The sequence below is a fragment of the Lampris incognitus genome, unplaced genomic scaffold, assembly GCF_029633865.1.
Source record: "Lampris incognitus isolate fLamInc1 unplaced genomic scaffold, fLamInc1.hap2 scaffold_211, whole genome shotgun sequence".
NCBI classification, from domain to species: domain Eukaryota; kingdom Metazoa; phylum Chordata; class Actinopteri; order Lampriformes; family Lampridae; genus Lampris; species Lampris incognitus.
Window position 1 is genome coordinate 21,977 of NW_026611169.1, and position 22,511 is coordinate 44,487.

The 22,511-nt window shown below is 42.6% G+C and overlaps 1 protein-coding gene across 1 annotated transcript in view; it reads left to right on the forward strand.

Moving 5' to 3' along the window:
- Positions 1–20,532, forward strand: part of LOC130133015 (leucine-rich repeat and calponin homology domain-containing protein 1-like) — a gene marked incomplete at its 5' end in the record, with an annotated part of 42,275 nt that extends 21,743 nt beyond the window's left edge. The window contains 4 exon segments of the mRNA XM_056301898.1: positions 7,783–7,892; positions 8,454–8,591; positions 9,137–9,214; positions 17,005–20,532. Of these exon segments, the coding sequence (XP_056157873.1) occupies positions 7,783–7,892; positions 8,454–8,591; positions 9,137–9,214; positions 17,005–17,118 (440 nt within the window).
- Positions 20,533–22,511: the final 1,979 nt, after the last annotated feature.

Consider the following 22,511-nt stretch of genomic DNA (forward strand, 5'->3'; position numbering starts at 1 on the left):
TGGCAACCATTGTAGAATACCCCCATCCGGTATTTATCCTGTATCTATCCTCTGTAAGTACTGTACACAGTGGTGGCCCTTGTAGAAGATCACTGTCACACTCCTAACCTATATTTCATCCTGTATTGGACCTGTGTACAATCTTTATTTTATTCTAGCGTCGTCATCATTGGTGGTCACTCGGGGTTGAGTATGACTGTCCTCCTTCTTGGTCCTTGTGAGCCTTCAGGTGGGCGAAGAGGCCGATCCTGGAGCCGCATATTTTAGTGCGGTGTGGGCAGGGGTGGGCGGTGGTAGTCATGGGATTTGTTTGGGCCTTTTGGTGGAAACTCCCTCCTTTCTGAGTCTGCGCTTGTCTTCTGCAGCATGGCGGAGATCTTTATTATAAAGCACAGCTCCTTCCCAGACAAGTTTTCTCCAGGTCGCCCTGTTGGTTGCTGTGTCCTCCCAGTTCTTAGGGTCTATGTGGCATTTTTTGATGTTCGCTTGGATGTTATGCTTATACCTTTTCTTTTGACCTCCCGGGGCACGTTGTCCTGTGAGAAGCTGGGAGTATAGGACTTGTTTTGGAAGGCGAGAGTCAGAGTCTAACGTAGCTTCCCAGTGGCTAGAACTTGACTTTTCCTCACAGTTCCTTTCAGCGGCGGAACAACAGTACAGTGGTAGTTCACTGAGAAATAGGAAGAGGGGACTTATATAACTGTACGACGTCTGTTCTCAGAGACAGCACAGATGTACTCTTTTTCTTCCTCTTTCTCTGTCACGTGTACACGCTCGCACAGTACTCAGTCATAGGCAATGCACGCTCTGTCACATCAATAGAGATGGATGCAAAGACCCCACCATGTTCCCATTCTAACACAATGCAGTTCATCTGTCACTTTATTAGGGGTGACAGCTATTTGTGCTCTCAGCTCTCTCTTCAATCTTTGATGAGGTGATGCAGGGAGAGGAAGCGAGATGGAGGCAGGGAGGGAAAGTCGGTAGGAAAACGATGGGCAACACAGAAAATGAGTTACAAAATGAGTTCGTGTAGAAACCAAGAGGTTAGCAAGAGAGACACAGACGGATGGACTGACTGAACTATGGGGATTGTGTGAGCATGTGAAAATAGGTTTTGGACCTCACCCAGGACAGACTCATGGAGGAAAAGAAAGGCTCAAACAAGTATAGAAAAGAGACAGACGGATACATAATGATACAGGCAGACAGATAGATAAATGCAGGAGAGGGGAGGCACAGACAGACAGGCTCAACCAGGAAGTAACACTAGATTAAAAGATGGCCTTGGGATCGAGGCTGAATTTGTTAAAGATGACTCTGACCAAATCTAAACCCATTTCTTCACTCTGTTTCTCTACAGACCTAACTGTCTGTTGTAATCTGTCCCTGTCCTGTTTGGTGCATGATCCAAACTAGACAGTGGTGGATGTGCAGAGAACAGACTGGATTATTGCAGTGTAGAAGTGAATTAACAGTTCCTGAGGTAGGTTGAACTTCTTGAGCTGGCAGAGAAAGTACATCCTCTCCTGGGCCTTTTTAATGTTTGTTTCTTTGTTGCGTGCACACCTTAAGTCCTGGGAGATTGTAGAACCCAGAAATCTGTAGGTTTTCACTGCAGACACCGTGCTGTTGAGTATGGGGGGGCAGTGTTAGGGAGCTCCTCCTGAAGTCCACTGTCTTCTCCACAGTTTGAGTGTGTTCAGCTCCAGGTTGTTATGGCTGCACCGGAGGGCCAGCTGATCAACCTCCCGTCTATATGCAGACCCGTCACCATCCCGGATAAGGCCAATGGCTGTGTCGTCAGCGAACTTCAGGAGTTTAACAGACAGGTCACCTGAGGTGCAGTCATTTGTGTAGAGGAAGATTAGAGGGGTGAGCACACATCCCTGGGGGGCACCAGGGCTGATTGTCTGGAACTTGGATGTGATTTTCCCCAGCCTCACCAGGTGCCTCTTGTCTGTCAGGAAGTTTTTAATCCACTGGCAGATGGGAGCTGGTACAGTGAGCCAGGTGAGTTTGGAGTGGAGGATATCTAGGACAATGGTGTTGAATACTGAGCTGTAGTCCACAAACAGGACCCTTGCTTATGTCCCTGGGGCGTCGAGATGTTGGAAGATGTAGTGCAATCCCATGTTGACTGCATCCTCCACTGACCTATTTGCTCAGTAGGCAAACTGCAGGGGGTTGAGCAGGGGGACTGTGATTTCCTTCAGGTGGGCTAACACTACTCTCTCAAAGGATTTCATGACCACAGATGTTAGGGCAATGGGCTTGTAGTAATTTAATCCTGTGATATGGGGTTTCTTGGGGACCAGGATGATAGTGGAACTCTTGAAGCAGGAGGGGACTTTACACAACTCCAGTGATCTGTTGAAGATCAGTGTGAAAATGGGGGCCAGCTGGGTCAGCACAGGCTTACAGACAGGAGGGTGACATGCCATCCAGGCCTGGTGCCTTCCTGGTCTTCTGTCTCTGGCAAACTGGTGCATGTCCTCTACACAGATCCTGAGTGCAGGTGGGGATTTGGTGGGAGTGGAGAGGGGCTGGCAGGGGTGCAGTTGATTGTATGTTGTGGCCAGAGAGTGTGAGGGATGTGAAAGTTTGCTTTTCAGATCTGCAGTAAAACCCAGTTAGATCGTCAGCCAGTTGATGGTTCCCTGCAGTGTGGGGGGATGGCCTCCTGAGGCTGGTATTGGCTTTCAAACCACTCCAGACTGATGATGGGTTGTTGGCAGAAAAAACGTTGTAGGACCTTTTTGCTACTCTGATCTCCTTTGTGAGTGTATTTCTGGCTTTGTTGTACCGGATGCTATCTCCACTCCTGTAGGCTTCCTCTTTGGCTTGACGAAGCTGCCTGAGTTTGGCTGTGAACCAGGGCTTCTTCTTGTTGAAAGTACAGAAAGCCCAGTCATTTCAACATAATGCACTAACCCTTCACATAAGCTGGAAATGTTTTCCTCTCCTAATGCCATTTCACTTTAGTCTGGTTTATAGAGCAAGAGCATATGTTTCTTTTTATGTCTTTCTGCCAGACTTGGTGCACAAAATAACCTTCCTTGTCAGGATGTGAGCAGCTTTCATTGATCAGGTCAGTGATTTTTAAATACATATGCTCTGCTCATTCTCACAAAGCTCTATTTTTTTTTTATCTAACCTGACCTTATGGCCCCCCCCTTTCCTCCCCTCCCCAATTTTATTCAGCCAATTACCCCACTTTTCCAAGCCATCCCGGTCATTGCTCCACCCCCCGCCAATCCGGGGAGGGCTGCAGACCACCACATGCCTCCTCTGATATATGTGGAGCCACCAGCCACTTCTTTTCACCTGACAGTGAGGAGTTTTGCCAGGGGGATGTAGCCCGTTGAAGGATCACGTCACCCCCCCCCCCAACAGGCACCCTGGCCGACCAGAGAAGGCGCTAGTGCAAGCGACCAGGACACATACCCACATCCGACTTCCTATCCGCAGATACGGTCAATTTTCTCTGTAGGGAGGCCCGACCAAGCTGGAGGTAACACGGAGATTCGAACTGACGATCCCCGTGTTGGTAGGCAACGGAATAGACCACTACGCCACCTAGACGCCATGACTTTTAATATAATTCAAAATTCATAGTGTTTATTTTTGAACCAGTACTCTCAACATCACACATGATGTGAGGGTATCAGAAGGGTTTTACTGCACAGTCTGCAGGGGAGTGGAAGGTGCAGTACCCACAAAGCCAAGTCTTGTTCCTGTTGGAAACAATAACCGAGTCACCACTGCTTCTGTATGTTTGCTTTCTTGTCCATCTGCCTCAAGGTGAAGAGAGAGGCAGCAGTGTGGTTTATGTGTTGGGGGGGGTATATGGAAGCTTTTAAATTTATGTACAGTTTATTTGGACAAATGATAACAAAACTTTGGAAACCCTAACAGACTCACATAAATATCCCCTGAACACAAAAGGGAAAGACAAACACAAAAGCATTTGGTGTTCAGAAGCAAAGTTGTTGTGGCCTGAAACTGTCCAGATGGCAGGATTTTCTTCTCATGGAGACCAGAGAAAGTGAGCGAGAGAGTGCAAACAAAAAATGAAGTCTGAGATAGATCGAGAAAGAGAATTGGAAGGAAGAATGAGAAAAAGTGAGCTGTGACATGATTGATACAATAACATCCAGTTTAATGTGCACATACTGCGTACTGTGACTGCTGGAAAGGAAGACGAGGACAGGAAGATCCTGGCGAGAGAGAGCGAGAGAGAGTGTGTGTGTGTGTGTGTGTGTGTGTGTGTGTGTGCACGCGCGCGCGCGCGCGCATAAGGGGAGAGAGAGACGAGAGCTAGAACAGCAGATAATAAAACGACTATGAACAAGACAAGGTGGAACTATTTGCCTGTAGTTATTTCTCCCTCACCCCGCTTTACATTTCTGTCTTCACCACTCACTATAATAACAGCTCCATTTCTCAATTTCTGCCTCTATGGCTACATCTTCCTTTCTCTGCTTGTTTATATTGACCTCTACCTCTCTGGATCTGCTTCTCTATCTGCATGTCTATACCCACTGAAACCTCATGTCACCCAATTGTAGCCCCAGAGTACAGCACATGCAGACTGTTATTACTTCATTTGTGTGTGTGTGTGTGTGTGTGTGTGTGTGTGTGTGTGTGTGTGTGTGTGTGTGTGGGTGTGTGCGAGACACAGCAAGAGAGAGAGAGAGGGAGAGAGAGAGAGAGAGAGAGAGAGAGAGAGAGAGAGAGAGAGAGAGAGAGAGAGAGAGAGAGAGAGAGAGAGAGAGAGAGAGAGAGAGAGAGCGTGTGCTTGAGAGAGGTGTGTGTGTTTGCGTGTGTTTGTGTAACAGTGAGACACTAGAGTATGGGTGGTCTGCTGAGACAGATCCAAAGGTCTCTGCCAGTGTTTTTTTGGATTTGAGGCTGACTTACTGTCATTTATGGAACTAACTATAGTTTATTGCAAAGAGAGAGAGAGAGAGAGAGAGAGAGAGAGAGAGAGAGAGAGAGAGAGAGAGAGAGAGAGAGAGAGAGAGAGAGATGCAAGCGTAGGGGTGTGGGATAGAAAGAGAGAAACTGAGAGAAAACTAAATCAGAAAGACTGAGAGACAGGATTGACAGAGACATGAGATTGGAGTCAAGGCGCTTTAGTGCCCCAAGATCTATCTAAGCACTCAGATGCATGCATGCAGACACTCACACACATGCACTCTTGCACACACACACACACACACACACACACACACACACACACACACACACACAGTACAGAGGGGTGATAACGAACTTGAGTCGTTATCAGTACAGCCACCTTTAAGACTGGCCCTCTTGGGTAGTTGTGATTTTGCATGCGTGTGTGTGTGTGTGTGTGTGTGCTGCAGTGTGCAGTCTCTTGATAGCCAAGTCAACAGTCAGGTGAATTCTGTCTCCTGTATCTACCCTCCCTTCTTCTACTTTCCTTTCCTCCCCTACGTTATAGCTGTTAACTTTAACCTAATGTATTATTTGGTGTTGATTCAGTATAAATCCATATGGTATTCATACATGGTTAATATTTTTCATTACATGTTCTTTATGTAATTTCCCCTACCCATTTTCTCCTTGATAAATTTTAATGTCCTTTTATGTCAGTTTCTTTTTTTCATCCTCTTTGGGGATGACAGTCTTTATTTCTCATCTTCAACTACTTAACTTGAAACATTTAAAATCCAGCAGGATGAGACCTAACCTTGCTAACAGAATATTAACATATATTACTTTAATCTGGAGACACCCCAGACAGTTCTGTTTCCTCTGCTCATTCCACCAAGCCCTCCGTGTCTGGGAAGAGGCGTAGTTCTCAGTGGTCCTTGGGCTCCCTCTTGTGGCCGCTCAGTGTTCACTCCCCAGCCCAGACACTGGCGATTTCCCCACAAAAGGAGGATTTATGCTGGTTGAAAATAGGACACTGAAGAGGTAGATGATACACCCTTTGGCAGTTAGGGGAATGGCGTGTGCCTGTGTGTGTGTGTGTGTGTGTGTGTGTGTGTGTGTGTGTGTGTGTGTGTGTGTGTGTGTGTGTGTGTGTGTGTGTGTGTGTTCACCGGGTTTTCTTTTGGTTTTGGTTCAGTGTATATGGTAAGAGGCCAAGCCTATTTCACCCTCACTCTTCAGCATCTCTTCCTCCCACACAGTGTTTGTAAAATCTTTTATTTTATTTTATTTTTTAATTGATTGATGTGTTTGCAGCGTACAACTCAGAAAAAACATGTTTTCCACTTGCTGTCAGCTCTAAAACACTGAAAAAACACACTGGGGTGAACCTAAATGCCATGCTGACATGATGTCATGATGTACAACTAAGATGCTTTTTTTATAGAGTTAAATGGAAATACAGATATCTAGCCCTGATTTGGACAGCTTGTTAAAAGTGAGATCATTAACAGTGGATTTTGAGGGGAAATTATTGAAAATATTATAACTCCCAGCTATCATTTACTGAATCTCACATTTAAACATACATAATTACTGAGTGCATGGTTTAGTTGTGGTGTCATCTTAAACAACATGCTTAGTGTTACAGAGATGCACATCATACTTATAAGGTATAATAAGATCTGCATCTGACAAGACTGTCATGATGTGTAAGTGTCCCACTCAGACACCCACCCCAGTTTTGATGCAGCAACTTAAAAAAAGAATTACTTTAAATTACTGGGGGAAGGTTGACGGGGTCCACACACTTCTAAAGCATCAAGCTGCTTCACATAAATACAAAGAGCACATAACACACCTGAGTGCTGTCTAGTACAGCTACCATCTCCTGCTGCTCCACTGTACAGCTCTACCAAAACAGCTGTAGTTTACATGTCTCGCTCAAGGGTATCATATTGGTTTCGGGGATGGGAGAGCATTTCTTCTCGTTAACCCCCCCCCCCCCCCCCATCACCACACACACACACACACACACACACACACACACAGATTTTCCCTGCTGGTGAAGGAATGAGACCTTCATCCTTCTAGTCACAAGTCTCTGGCTCTCAAGGCTAAAACAGACCTTCCATTCTTTTTCATATGCATGAACGTCTTGCATACAGCCTTTGTCATTAAAAATGGCCACTGCGCTTCATGGAAGTGTGTCATGAGCCTGCAGGCTCTTTGCGTAGAAGTGGCTCAGAGAAAACTCGCTCCACGGTGCACATGACTGCTCCTACCACACCGCAAGCGCTCAAACGGGGTAATGCACTGAGTGCACGAGTGGATGCGAGTGTACATTTATGTAAGCGCTCTTACATCTTTCATTGGGCAGAGAGATTTCCGTGTCAGCAAGAAACTAAGTGTAAATGCATATACAGATGGCTGCAAAAGACGTGGTTAAATATAGATTTGTTTCATAGGTCACATATGCTTCACATGTCCTTGGTATTTTGCAGTATGATTGAGTTTTTCATAGCTACCGTTGTTGTAGTAAATATAGAATAGATGCAGGATGAAAGTCTCTACTGTCTGTCTCCAATGACGGATGAACACGGGGTAGATTCTACTAATGTTACCCCTATAGTTCAAATACAGTATTAATGCACATTTGGAGACTGTTAACATGGCTGCCACTGGTGTATTAATACAGGATAAATATACGGTGTGATACCTTTTTAATAGTTCATACTCTATGAGCATAAATGCTGCTACTCTATTTAATAGTCTAAAGAGGTGTTTGAATTATTTTGATCCTACCCGGTAAACGTGCCACCTTTACCTAATATGCTGTCTGGTGTTGTTGTTTTTGTTCCTCTCTCCTCCGGGTGGTAGTGTTCCTGCGAAGCCACAAGAGTCTGGAGTCCGTGGACCCTCAGTTCACCATGAGGCGAAAGATGGAGCAGCTCAGGGAGGAACTGGAGTTGATGGAGCAGCTCCGAGATGTGAGTTTGATTTACGTAATTGTCTATAATTGTATTCAGACCAGCAATGGCCATTTATGTGTGGTGGAGGACTGTGTGTGTGTGTGTGTGTGTGTGTGTGTGTGTGTGTGTGTGTGTGTGTGTGTGTGTGTGTGAGTGTGAAAGGTAAACCAATTACTGCACCAACTAAGTAGTTAATTCCTCTCTTTGAACGTTTTGCTAATAAGTGAAATCGCCTATAGTGATTGGTAGAAATGAAAAACCTGAATACACACAACCATTTTTTTACACGCTAATTGCCCATGACTAATGCTGATTATGTTTATTGGTGTTGGTGTATTTGTGTTAACCTTTGTGTATGTTTGTTTGCGTGTCTACTTCTGTGGCTGTACGTGTGTGTGTTGGTGTCAGTTTTTGACCTCGATGCATACTTTGCACACATGTGCACACATGGAGAACATATATGCCAAAAAATTCTTTCTGTCTGTGAGGGCTCTCAACAATAAACTGTAAGAGGGTTTACTGTTGTTTGACTATTTTCTATTCTTCCCCCCTCCCCTCCTCTACCCCTTCCTTCCACAGAGTATTGAAAGCAGACTGAAGGTGGTACTTCCTGAAGACCTAGGCTCCTCCTTGATGGATGGGGTGGTGCTCTGCCACCTGGCCAATCACATTCGCCCGCGTTCTGTTGCCAGCATCCATGTTCCCTCCCCCGCTGTGGTACGTCCAAGACATTGCTTTTACACATTACCCCTAAAGAAATTGGGGGATTATACTCAATGGCACCCCCGAAAAAATGAACGTGTACATGGAGGTGCTGTGACACTGTCCCATTACTTTACCCTCACATTAGGTTATCTAACTTGTTTGATCGATAGTGCAAGGACCAGAGGTTTAATAAGAGTGGGGATGCAGAGGTGATACCTTGGTCATTGGTCGTATGTAGCTCATTGATAGAGCTCCTGGTGATATGGCAGCGTATTACTTGACCATGGCAGTAATATTTCCTGAAGTAGGGGTTTGATTCCTACACATACAGTAATGAGACACAGTTAATTCATAATAAAGAGCTTTATGTCCAAGGACTGGAAAAGTGCTATACCAAAGCAGTCATTCATTAATACAGGGATGCTAGACTGCTCAGGGGATGCTGATGCTATAGTTTTTGTGCGAATACATGAGCGCACAATACCAGGCATGGCCATACAGTATTGATTTTGTGTGAACTTAGTGATTTTGTGTGTGTGTGTGTTTCTCCCCACTAGCCTAAACTTAGCATGGCCAAGTGTCGGAGAAACGTGGAGAACTTCCTAGACGCCTGCAGGAAGATGGGTGTGCCAGAGGTAAGACCACACACCACTATGCAATACCCCTGACCCCTTGTAGAGCTCTGGGGAGTGTGGTGAAGTTGCCCCGAAAAGGCTGAACTTGTGGAATCTCCTTTCCAATTTTACCACCTTTCAAATCCCATCAATTCAGATTCACCCCCCCCCTTTTCTGTGTATTAATTTCATGAAAAGTTTGCTGTGCACACGTATCTTTTTTAGCCACACCAATATTTATAACACTACACACATTCACACTAGTAGGCAGCCTGGTATAAACACAGTGTTCGACTGCTGTTCACTGTGGGCTGCCCAGTACAACCCACAGTCTCTTACCATTGATCGCTGATCCTCTCCTCAGTTTGATGGGGTTAACTGCTTTAGTCAAGGGCACACTGACACTTCTTGCTCAGGGAGAGTGGTGCAGTTTTCATTCATGCTCCCTGAATTGGCCAGAGTCTTCCAGACAGTCTGGGATTCAAAACAGCATCCTACAAGCACAAACTTCTCCTCTCTACCTTATAACCTGTAGTCATTCCCTGTTTGCGGGGGCATTTTCACCATGGAGGGCTTCAGAGCTCTACTCTTGCTCCTGATTCCAGATCAGCTGACAAGGCTCAAGTAAAACTTAGTTCAACTTGAAATACCTGTGCATTAGCCCTGAGTCTTTGTCATGACGATCTGGAATCAGTTGATTGTGGAATGGGCATTGCACCTTCTACAGAATACACTTTGTTGGAGTCTTGCAAAACCTTTTTCTCTGTGTTTTCAGGAATTAAGAACAACTGGTCAATATTGCCCATTTTTTGAACGCGAGTCTGTAGAGATATTTTGCAAGACTAAGATACAAATTGAAGATAAGAGGTTTTTGCAGGACACCAATGACATAAACTAGTATCGGGCCAGAGTATAATGACTAAGAACTAAGGCTGGGATGAACGCTGGCAGTTTGATTTTCTCTTCAACGGGTGTTCTCAACCTTTTCAAGAGAAAGAGTTAATGCCTACTTGGTCAACTTATTGCAGGTAGAAAGGCACAGAATGGTGAACTTTGACACCACATAACGGTTTTTATTTTCACGTTTTACTTGGAAAAATTATTGAAGTACTTGGTATCTGAAACCATTACAAAGGTTAGGAAACCTGCTTATTAATTTGCACATTGCATATTTCAGATTATAGAAATCATCCCCCAGGAAAATCGGGGGTATGGACCCTCAGATAAAGAATCACTGCTTCCCAACATTCAACTAAATTTAACTAATATAAATACGAAATTAACTGAAATTTATATGTCCGACTTGGAGAGTCTGGCTTCATTTTGAAGACCTAAAAACCAGACAGCCGCCAGCCTTCTCCTTTTCTTTGCCCTTTTAGAAAGAGGGTGAAGGGCATTTAATAGTGATTCATCATTGCTGTACTAGAAAACACTGACATCATCGCTGCTTTAGCTTTGTGCTTCCTCCATACCACATGAAATGACCTCTGAACTTTCAGCTGGCTCCAACTTTCATCTGGACTGAAGGGACAAAGTTGTGTGTGACCGGAGCGTTTATGTAATGGCTCCTTCTTTCTGAACGGGAGACTGGCTTACTTGGTTCAATGAGTATGTGTTGTTGTATATATTGCAATGGTTACCATTAAAGAGCCACTCTGCTCAATCACAACTATATCCCACACTAGTGTAGAAGGATTCTCAAAACAATTTCTCTAGCGTTGTGTGTGTGTGTGTGTGTGCGCGCGTGCGTGCGTGCGTGCGTGCGTGCGTGCGTGCGTGCGTGCGTGTGCAAAATCTTAAATGAGTTCAAAAATAGTGCATGATAAATCAGCCCTGTTACAAATATCATAATATTTACATTGCCTCTGCAAGTAGAAAGTTACTCATCACTGAGTGTGTCAGCTCGCTAGCCTCCCCTCCTTAATACATTCACCATTACACCTTCTCTCTGTTGTTATTCTAAGAAGCTTCTGAGAATAGCTGGGAGGCCCTTGCAAAAGTACCTTTTCACACATTTCTCCAGTTTCTTTCCTGCATTAGTACTAAATACAGTGGTAGCCATGGGACAGAACCTCCATCAAGTATTTAACATGCGTCTACCTTACATTATTATTGTAGGCAAGTCATTGATACCCTCAAACACACATGCACACTTAACTCATGTATACAAACATGTGCTAGACATGTTCAGGTCAGCAAAATATAAGCGGGAAAAAAAATCCCTGGCCCTATACTTATGCACATAGGCATTATGGCGTGTAGTTAAAAAAGGGAATCTATCATGGCTAGAATACCAAACAACACAAAGAAGCTAATTTAGTCATCAGTCTTACATTTCTTTTACAGTTCTTAAACAGTATTAAGTGTATTTTCATGGTAAATCTGAATTAGGTTTTGCCATTTAAGTAAGTTTTTTTGGTGTTGTTTGTTTATTGTAGTCTAGTTTCAATTAGGCCCTATCTTATTCTAGTTTAGTTAAGATCAGTGCAATCAAATCTGGGGCAATTTAGTTCAGTTTAATTTGCTGGACAACTGAAGAAATTAAGTGTTTCAGTTTTAAATATTGGTAACTTTTTTTAATTGATTTATTAGAAATATCTTGGCTACGTGGCATTAACAATGATCAGGACTAACACCAAAAGCTGAAGACTTATATTCTTTTGATTTCACTGACGTCCGTGCTATCATGCTCGCTTACTTGAGAACTCATCAGACCTACCCGACCAAGACCAAGTGAATTTGGACGGCTGAACTCGGGACTCCCATTGCTGCTGCTTGCTGGCTGGCTGGCTTCAAGGCTCTCTGTTTATGTCACTAGCTACACAGCTGAAGTTTACTTCAGTTGGCCACACTGACTGAAATGGTAACACTTCTGCAAGCTAATGTGCCGTAGCCTCCGCAAGCTAGTTGGTTTAGCTGTTGCGCACTGGCACTCACATCAGTTGCTTCTCACATCTTCCCATACTTTGGCATGGTCTGCTTACTGAGAGAGGAGAATAACGTCACCAAGGTTAGGGGTCCATTTACTGTGTAGCTGACTGGATAAGAGTGTGGCGCTGACACTGCCAGGGTCACGAGTTACAATTCCTGCATAGTTCACATTGGTAGAGAAAGGCACCAGCACTGTCACATTTAGACATTCAGTTTCCTCTGTAGCGCTAATGTTTGTTGGGTGATGGAGTTGAGAATGCAACGGCAATTGGAAAGACAAGCTAGCACAACAGTAAGGTAGAGTTGAGGAAAATTATCATACTGTACACATAAGAAACAAAATTGTTTATATCTCACCCCGTTCTCTCAGAAAGCAGCCCTGCCTTTTGCCACGTTGACCCATGCCTGCCCTGCCCTACCTGCTCACTTTACACTCTACACTCCCTGTCTATGACCCCTGAACTCTGTGGCCATTGGTTAACCTCCTGCCTTCTCTTTCTCTCTGTTCTCTGGCTGGATCGCGCCAATTCTCTCTCCCCCTCCCTCTCTACCTCTCTTTGTATTGGTGTTCCCACTTTCATTTGTGCGCCACCTGTTCCTTTTTTTATTTCACTTAAACATCTTTTTATTTTGATTCACTTTTGATATTTTTTATCATGTACATACTTTTCTATCTACACTGATGCATTGTCAACCCTTCCTATCCTCTGGATTCATTGATTACATGTCAATTCTATTCTGTTTTATTCCTTCCCTCCCTTCAATCCTCTCTCCATAACTCATTTTTTCATCCTTTTTTCTCTCACTCCTTCCTTCTGTCTTTTCCTCACTTGTTTTACCTTTGCCCTGTGTCCTTACTCTTTGTTTGTCTTTCTCGGCATACGTTTTTAACCTTCACTCCTCATACTTCCTACCTTACCTCCTTTCTGTCCCTCATTTCATTGTTTTCCTCCCTCCCTCACTGGGGCTTCAGTCTTCTCTCTGTTCGCCATATGACATCATCCAGTGCCGCCTACGGCCAGTCCGCACCGCTGTGCGGATGCTGGTTGCCTTGGAAACAACCTCTCCGGTGCTGAGCAGACGCACTAAACAAGACAGTGATGCTGATAGGAAGCAAGAAGAGCCCCGCCAAGCTCCAAATCCGGCCCCCGGCATGACAGACACTCCCATGTTGGTTACTGCAACCACTCAAACCCCATCTCCAGCCTGGCAAATCTGGGACCTGATTGGTTCCAGCCTGGTGCACGTGTTCTGCCTACTCCTGCTGTTCGTGGCCTATAGTTGGAGTGAGCTAACCTAACCAAAACAGCAAGGTCCTATCAGATACCTGCAAGCACTGCCCCCTTACCTGCCCAAGCTGCTCCTGCTTCCTATCCTGCAGAGTTAGCATGAGCCCATGTCTCTCCTTCAACCTGTACCCTTATTCGCCTCCTCGTTTGTTATGCTCACCTCATCTCCTGTCAGGAGAATATCCACTCACAGAAGTATTGTGTTTTTGCAATAAAATGACCATAAAACTCTACACAGACCTGGAGATGTGGTAACTCAAAAGTCATCAACCCACTGATGTCTTATCACTGTCATAAAACAGGGGTACTTTAACTCCCTTTGCGGTACATGTGCTGTGGGCACAGAAATGTTTTCAGCTGCCACTGAAATCATGGAAGACGTTGGATCCTTAGTTATACTAGGGCAATCGAAGCCTGTCATGGAATGCATGGTGGATATCAATGGTCCTAGCAGAAGACACACCACCATGTTTGAAGGAGGAGGACTGTAAGATTGCCAAAAGACGGGTTCCTTTTTTTTTTTTTTTACCCAGCACTCATTAAAACATCATCGGACATCATTTAGTTTCATACAAGCAAAACCTTCTCTGATGGCTTCAGCATTGAGAAACTTACCACTTCGCCAAGTCTTCTAGCCGAGCTTTAACACAGTCCAATGGGGCAATCATTTAAGCCTTCAGAAACATGATTAATCTCATTTTTGAAAACAGGAAGCTCACATTACAGTCATATTTTAATGGTTATTCAGGATATACTGTCAATACAAACAAAGGCTGATTTGATTTGATTTAGAACAACGTTTTGCAATTGACAGTGCATCCCAACCATCATTACCTTTCGCACTTGTGAGTGCAAGAAGTCCTACAGCCTAGCATTACCAAGGCTGGCATGGATGTAGCAAGGAAAATGTATTTGCTGAAGTGCAAAATAGCTAGATAATGCAAGTACAAAATTAGCTTGATAGAAAGCATGATTTGCAACTGTATTTTTAATGGCGTATATTAAGATATATGTGACAATTCTGTGATCGTCCCATTTTCAAAAAGGGAATATATCGTGGTTTTTGAAGCTTTAGTGCTTAAAGCTTTTACCCCATTGGAATGTGTTAAGGCCTGACAAAAAGTAAGTTAAGTTTCTCAATAATGAAAAGTTTTTCTTTGAACGATTCTAAATGATGCCTTTAATTATGATGTGAAAGGATACCAAGCCTGAGTTCTGCCACTAAGGTACAGATAATAATGGTAGTCTTTAGTGTAATTGTCACCGGGGCAGTAAACTTTGTCCCAAAATACCATCATTCATACTCGTCAGCATGCACTTTTACTTTTCTATCAGCGAACCTAATTTGTAGAATAAAATAGGAGCTCTAAACAGTTAGCTGCTTACCAAATTGGCTGGTAGAGAAGAGATTTTCAGAGAACTGTTGTAACCACTGGTAACCACATGCCAATCATTCTGTGATAGGCCTCTAATGTTATATCTGTGATACCCTAACAAGGACTGACCATTCCTGTTCTCTCGTTGCATTCAGTTAAGAAACATCAACAGAAATATCAATGTCTTTATTTTCTGATAAGCAATTCAAAGGTTATATCTGCATCTGCCGCAACCATAAGCTCGCACCTTGGTAACCAAATGGTTCTCAGTACACCCAAACATTGTCGTTGTCACTTCCTGTAAAGCGACTACAGCCACTGATTTGGATTTTTGTCGTCATGGTGATTCCTAAATACCGCAACAAATGTCTAAGCATGTGATCCCTGTATGTAATACGTCAAGGCTCCCCCGTGTATCCACGCTAATTATTTTTCTAACGGTAGTGTTTATCCAATATTCAGATATGGTGGAGCACAAATGAGAGCCATAGTCTATGAGTTAAGAACTTGGATATAATATGAGGTAACTTTGTGTACAGTATTAGTTAGTTTAAACTGCTTCTCAGTTTCTCTATAACCTTAGCTGTTGTGTATGAGTGCAATATCAAGAAATTGCTCAAAAACATCAATTCTGGGCATCTGGGTAGCGTGGCGGTCTATTCCATTGCCTACCAACACGGGGATCGGTGGTTCAAATCCCAGTGTTACCTCCGGCTTGGTCAGGCGTCCCTACAAACACAATTGCCCGTGTCTGCGGGTGGGAAGCCGGATGTGGGTATGTGTCCTGGTTCTTCACTAGCGCCTCCTCTGGTGGGTTGGGCCGCCTGTTCAGAGGGGAGGGGAAACAGTATGATCCTCCCGCACGTTATGTCCCCCTGGTGAAACTCCTCATTGTCAGGTGAAAAGCAGCTGGTGACTTCACATGTATCAGAGGAGGCATGTGGTAGTCTGCAGCCCTCCCCGGATCAGCAGAGGGGGTGAAGCAACAACTGGGATGGCTCGGAAGAGTGGGGTAATTAGCCAAGTACAATTGGGGAGAAAGGTGGGGGGGGACATCAATCCTTTTTTATTGTTATTATTACTCAAAAATTGTCCTCTCGAAGTACTTGGAAATGGTCTATGCCAGGTATGGTTGACAATTAGCTCTCTAGAAGCAGTCCTAATGTACGTTAATATGCAAAGCCACTGTATTTGGAGGTCTTAGAGAACATTTGAAGGGCTATAGTGTCTAGATGAATTATACTGTATAAGGTTGAATGTACTTGTTTTCTTAAGCTATTTATCTTTAAGTGGTTTGATATTTAGAATATTTGCTTTGACGATGGTAAAACACAGCCATGTTGATAGTTGCTGATGTCCATTCTCAGAACCATTATTCTTAAAAAACAAAAACAAACCCACACAAAAACAATGTCTGCCTGTAAACTTGCCAGGCAAGCATTTTATTGGCTGCTGAAGTTAATTCACAAAAGTTGAATGGTGTCTTCCTGGTCATCTTCTTCATGCTGCTCTTTTTTCAAGATGGCTTTGTGACTGGAATTCACAACCCTTCATTTGTAGATGCCGCACACACCTCCAAAAGTTGCAGCACTTTACAGATGTTCAAAATTATTCCTTCGCCTCAGTCATCCAATATGATTCCTTGCTTCAGTTTTATTGAGCTACTTTACATGGCCAAGAGGGGAGGGATTTCACTGATGAGAGGTTCTGCTCTATCTATTCAGATTTTGCTATTTAAACCACAGTTATACTTGGCTCTGGTTTTTGTTACCACATTAACTTCACTATTTTGAAACCCTTATAGTGCCGACATGGATGGATATCCTGTGTGTGAGGGAAGGAGTTTGTTTTTTTATAACTGGTGTATATGTGACTGTGTGAACGCGTGTTATAATAATAAATGTCCAGTTCGGGATGCTGTCTTCTCTTTTAGTGTCTGTGTGATGCCACATGTAAGGTATTCACACACTGTACATGCAAACACACACACACACACACACACACACACACACACACACACACACACACACACACACACACACACACGAGATGTCTTATATTTATTTAACTGTTGTGTCGAGTCTTCATTCAGTTTTTTTTCTGCCTTTCTTCCTTACCTGCCTCTCCACATCTGTATCTGTTTCTGCACCCCCCCCCCCCAAACCACCTCCTTTTTGGTCCTGTGCCTTTTTTCTCTCTTGGATCGGTTTCCCAGGACAAGCTGTGTCTGCCGCACCACATCCTGGAGGAGAAGGGCCTGGTTAAGGTGAGCATCACCGTCCAGGCCCTGTTGGACGAGACCACCACCAAGCAGACGCTTTTCACATGAGGAGAGGATGCAGGGATGAGGGCGGAGAGAGACGGAGAGCATTTCCACCACACCCAACGTGCATGACATGCACCCCTACAGACCCGGGTCAGAATGTCTATGCTTTTGCTTGACAACCTCTCTGTGGCATCCCATTAATGAGTCGATTGGTTGTATTCAATAGGGGAAGTAAAGTGGCATACGTGAAACAAGCCAATTAGATGGGATATAGTTGGCTTGAATAACAGAAGTGGCAACAGTTGGCGTAAATCATAGTCTCTGTAGAGTTCAAAGGAAAAATAAATGGTGGAAGAACAATCTTCCTCCATGATCGTCTAGATAAATTTGACCAATTTATCTATTGCCAGTAACCTGGGATTGACTGGTTTAGCTTTCAGCACAGATGAAAAATATAATCCCTCACCATAAAGCATTGGTCTTAGATTTTCTACTTCTATCCGGGTTTCACTTAAAGTGTTTCCTGTGTCACGTGAGTATTTGGCCTCCACCTTCTCATTAGAAAAGCCACGTATTGCTCTCAGTACCCTGAAGAGAAGAAAACTACCATAGTCTTAAAGTAATGGAAGGTTCTTCTAAAAGTTTTAACTACAAATTCTATTTAAATATACAGGTATTTATAATATAAAGATAAGCCAAGGTAACTCTTTGGGTTGTTTGTATACATTCAGAGAAAAATATCCATCAAATATTTTTTTCTAATATATTTTAGGTATAATTCTGTATATTTTATAATGTCTTATTACAACTTTCTGCAGAACACTTTGAATGTTCCTACACTAGTTTGAGGTCGATGTGAGAGAATTGTCAACGTCATTCAGTCACTGTGGGGACACATCAATATATGTCAAGCCTCTCAATTGCATTCATACACATCTAAAAAACAAAAAAAGATCTTTTTCAGATTTTATCTAGCCAAGGAGAATTTGTTTTTACTAGTACACAGGATGTGATGTAGCAATCCATGCAGCATACTCCAGAGTCAGCTGTCACACAGAAACCAAATTAACACAAGCCAATGCATTAATTAATTAGTACTGACCTGTTGTTACAGAGAATAACATTAAGCGACACTCGTACATCTGCCGGCCCTCCTCACAGCATCACCTACTACACTGCCTAAAGCAGCTTTCAGAGCGTCCGGTGTGCAGATGCAGGCATGTCACTGGAGTTCTCCCTGTGACATACCTGCTCAGTTGTTTCATTGAGTTAGACTTCACTGTATTCCAGCGTTGTTTAATCTACCTTCTCTAAACCAACTCTCAGCAGATTCAACAAAACTCACACCTGTTAACCAAGGCCTGCTCTTACAGCATCGCTTCTGTGATGAATGGAAATGATGCCGTGAGTATCCTTAGACTAAACATTAACCTCAAAATACTAATTTGTTCTGATAATTCTCAGATTATTATCAGATTTTTTTTTTACATGCGGCCTTAATCCTCTTCCTGGAGGCATGGCCTTTTGCAGGCAGTGTTTTGTAGCATGGTGCAAATTCAGCTTTTCAGGACAATGTGTGACCACGAGCTGCTGAATGACAGTTTGACAGGCTAGTGCGAGCCACTAGGAGGGCCACTTCTCCCACCATCACACAGCACTCACAAACCTTTATACATATAGCACATACAATGTGCACGCACACTCGTCATACACAGTTTACCATGTAGACTAAAGGTCACATTTGCACCTACCGAATAGAGCATCTAACGTTATGGCAGCACAATATGCATCATGTGAACCACATTTTTGTATCATCAGCACAAAATGTGGCTGAGACAGCATTTTTTTTTACAAATAAGAATGGTGTGAGTGCCCTTTTTATTTACTAATAGGGGACATGGTTGTTTTTTGTTTTTTACCCTCTTAGGTTTTTGACAGATATATTCAAATTATTGACATCCTTTACACGTTATTGTTTCATCCAAACTGACCACTAACCATCCTATTATTTATTTTTAAGTAAATGGAACTACATGAACGAAAAAGTTGACTAGACACTGACAAACTGAGAGGTGACATCGCTACTTTGATGAACTTTGACCCACGATGTCTCTCCTAACCCCTCGTAGCATAATTGGAAAGGCAAAAATGACGCTTGATAAATGAGAAGCTTGATAAATATCAGAAGCTGCTTAATGATTCTGTATGAGCGGGGGCTTTGGCTGACTCAGGGTAGATATTGGCTAACTACACTGCTGATGCTTCACTTCATAATGTTCTATATCACTAGTGAGTGTGTGTGTGTGTGTTAGAGAAAAATTAAAGATGGCGCCTGTAAAGAGAAATAAAAGGAAGTAAAGGTTTGCCTTATTCAGTAGGCCTCGTGGTGGTGATGCTGACTTGCCACCTGCCGAGACATACGCAACCATAACACACGTGTATGAGAGAGTGTGTGTGCCCGACGTCCTCCTGCTCATAAAGGCCATGTTGAGACAGCAGTGAGTGTCTAACACGGCTAAACCAGTAGGCTTGTATGAATCTCTGAGATGTGTCCCTGTACATTTTATGCAGTATAAAAGAAGTAGCTCAGTAAAGTTCAAGCTACTTACAGATTCTGTATTAAAAGTGAAACATTTTCACTTGGAAGATTTGACAGTTGCCAAAACAAACTTTTTGAAATGCCTCTTGTAGGACAGGTTTATTTTTGTTTGTATTTAAATGTGTATCACAACAATCGGCCCGTTAGCAATAGTTATCCTGAGTTCTGGTTTGATTACAACTCATGAATTAAACATCGCCACACGCACCGACAATTTGACAATAACAAAACAAAACAATAGACATTTACACGTTATAATTAATTTTCCTTGGTAATTTGTTCATTTGTTATTGATTTGGCCACCCATGGTTTTGCATTGGATGAGAAGTTGTAGCAAAGCGTTTGTGTAATGTGATGACGGTTAGCGCAAGTTGGCCTTGTTTTCTGAGAGTTGTGTGTTAAGTCTCTTTCCTTTTGTACCTTTGTTTTTAACACAAATACCCTCACACAACTAAATTATTAAATTCAAAAAATTGCATTATGTACCATTTCAAAAACTGTAAAAATTAGAAATTATTAATTTATGTACCATTTCATTAATTTCCAAATTTTTTAAAAAAATTTTTATTATCAGTCATTTTATTATACATCATAATACTGGAAATGAATTAATGAAGTGGTACTTAATTTAGTTTAATAAATTTTTAATTTAATAATTTTCCACATCACCAAGCTTCAAGCTGCACCGCTTCATAATCAGTCTACTGTTGTTTTTTGGCCCCTCCCCCTTGTAATTAACATGGAGCTATGTGCACCCTCTCCAGCACGCTGGATGAACGGATAACAAAATCAAGTTGATTTTTATTTTTTTTACTACTGTCTTCAAACTGTAATTCTGTGTTGGTGATAACAGAATCTCTCTTTGCTTTAAGCTAAAACCACCAAGACAGATATCGGCTCCGACACGTCTCTGTGTTCAGATGTGACAGGAGAGATATCAGGGCTGCATAATTAATAGTGGATACTTATTCATTCATTCATTAATTATCCGAACCACTTATTCTGCTCTCGGGGTCACGGGGATGCTGGAGCCTATCCCAGCAGTCACTGGGCGGCAGGCAGGGAGACACCCTGGACAGGCCGCCAGGCCATCACAGGGCCGACACACACACATACAAGAGGGACAATGTTGTATGGCTGATTCACATGACAATATTTTATTCCCCACAACAAACAATTGAACAATTAACACCTTGTAGAAACATTAAGTCTAATTTCATTTTAATCGGTTGGAAATAGTCAAGATTTTGCTGTTAGACGTAATGCAAACAAGTGCAACGCATGCATATCTTTTATTTCCCCACGAGACTTAATAATCTTGATTAATAATCACAATATCTAACAGAATAATTAATAATCAATTCAGCCATTATCCCGAATGTCGCCCTTAAAGTGGGTGTGAAGGAGAGAAGACGTGGACGCGTGTGATTTAGTAGGTCAAAGGTCAGTGTTACTTCTACAGAGAAGAAACCTCACAGTTGTGTTCATGCTTAGAGATGATTTTCACAATAGTTTAATTTCACAGACATAGTTTTGTTTTCTCAGTTTACCCACAATCCCTTGGTAGGGAACCAGAAGGAAAAAAAACTAAAATTGTAGACGGTATCACTTGAGAAGAGGCTACGAAACCAAACTGGCTATTTGTCTGGCATAATCTGCACTTTAAAATTAAGTATTTATATTTCTTTGTTTTGGCAACTGAGCTAATCTTATTAAAGGACTGACTTAACTTAATTGGAAATGTGAGTGTGGTGGATATAGAGCTTGCTTGGAGGAGGACAAATGTGATGCTCATGTAAATGTGTAAATGCGCCTGGTGAAAAGAGAATAGCCTGCTGAATGCTAAAGCAGCACTGTTTATCAATGTTTCCACTTTTTGTATATAGTCTGAAAATGGCTTGTACTCACATTTTTTTGTACTTTTTTGATTGGGAGGAAATTTATTTTTACAGTTTGTGACTTGTGCCGTTGAAAAAAAATTTGATGTAATATACCGTTTTTGTACCTGTTTGTGTAATTTGTTGTACAGCAACTCAGATTTACATGCATGAAATGTTCCCTTTAATGGCGCCTTAACTGCTGTGAATACTGTATATAATGTACTGTATTTCTCATCAATTTATCAGTAAAGACCTCAACTGTAAAAAGCAATGCTTTCTCTCTGTGTGGTTATTATTCCACTTGCACCTTTGATGATGCATCTGAGTAATTTCTAAAAGTTCATAACTTCAAGTTCAGTATTTACACTGAGCTGAAATGACGCAAAACAGAAAAAAAAACACACTCAAACTTTCAGATGTTTGGTCTTGGCTGAAGATGCTAGTCATATCTACTTGTGAGATCTTGTCACCATCAGATTTGGGTGTTTCTCTAGGGAAACTGGATGTCTGTAGTTCTCACACAAATCACATGCCGGTCTCACAGAAGCCATAGTATCCTGTTATAATATATGCTGATATTGTAAAAGTTAAAAGAGTCAAAAAAGCTGTTTTCTCATGTATTCTCCTTTAACATATATAGCATAAGTATATGCCTGAGCAAAAATGTTGATCAAGAATAAATCCTGTCATGAGAAATCACACTAACATTACGAATAATTTCTCATAAACATCTTAGTTGATCATAGTAGCCAAACATAAGTGTTCAAAGTGGTGTGATGCAAACTTTCCTTCTCTGTTCATTCAGTCAGCAAAGTTTTTTATCCAGGCTGGCTCTCTCTTCCACTGATGAATGCCTTTGGTCCCACGAAGTATGCCCTCTGACCATCCTCACAAGCTTTTTCAACGATTGACCACAAAGCAGCCCTGGCATCTTTCTCAATCTTTGTTAAGTCCTCACCGAAATGAAGCTTCTCTTT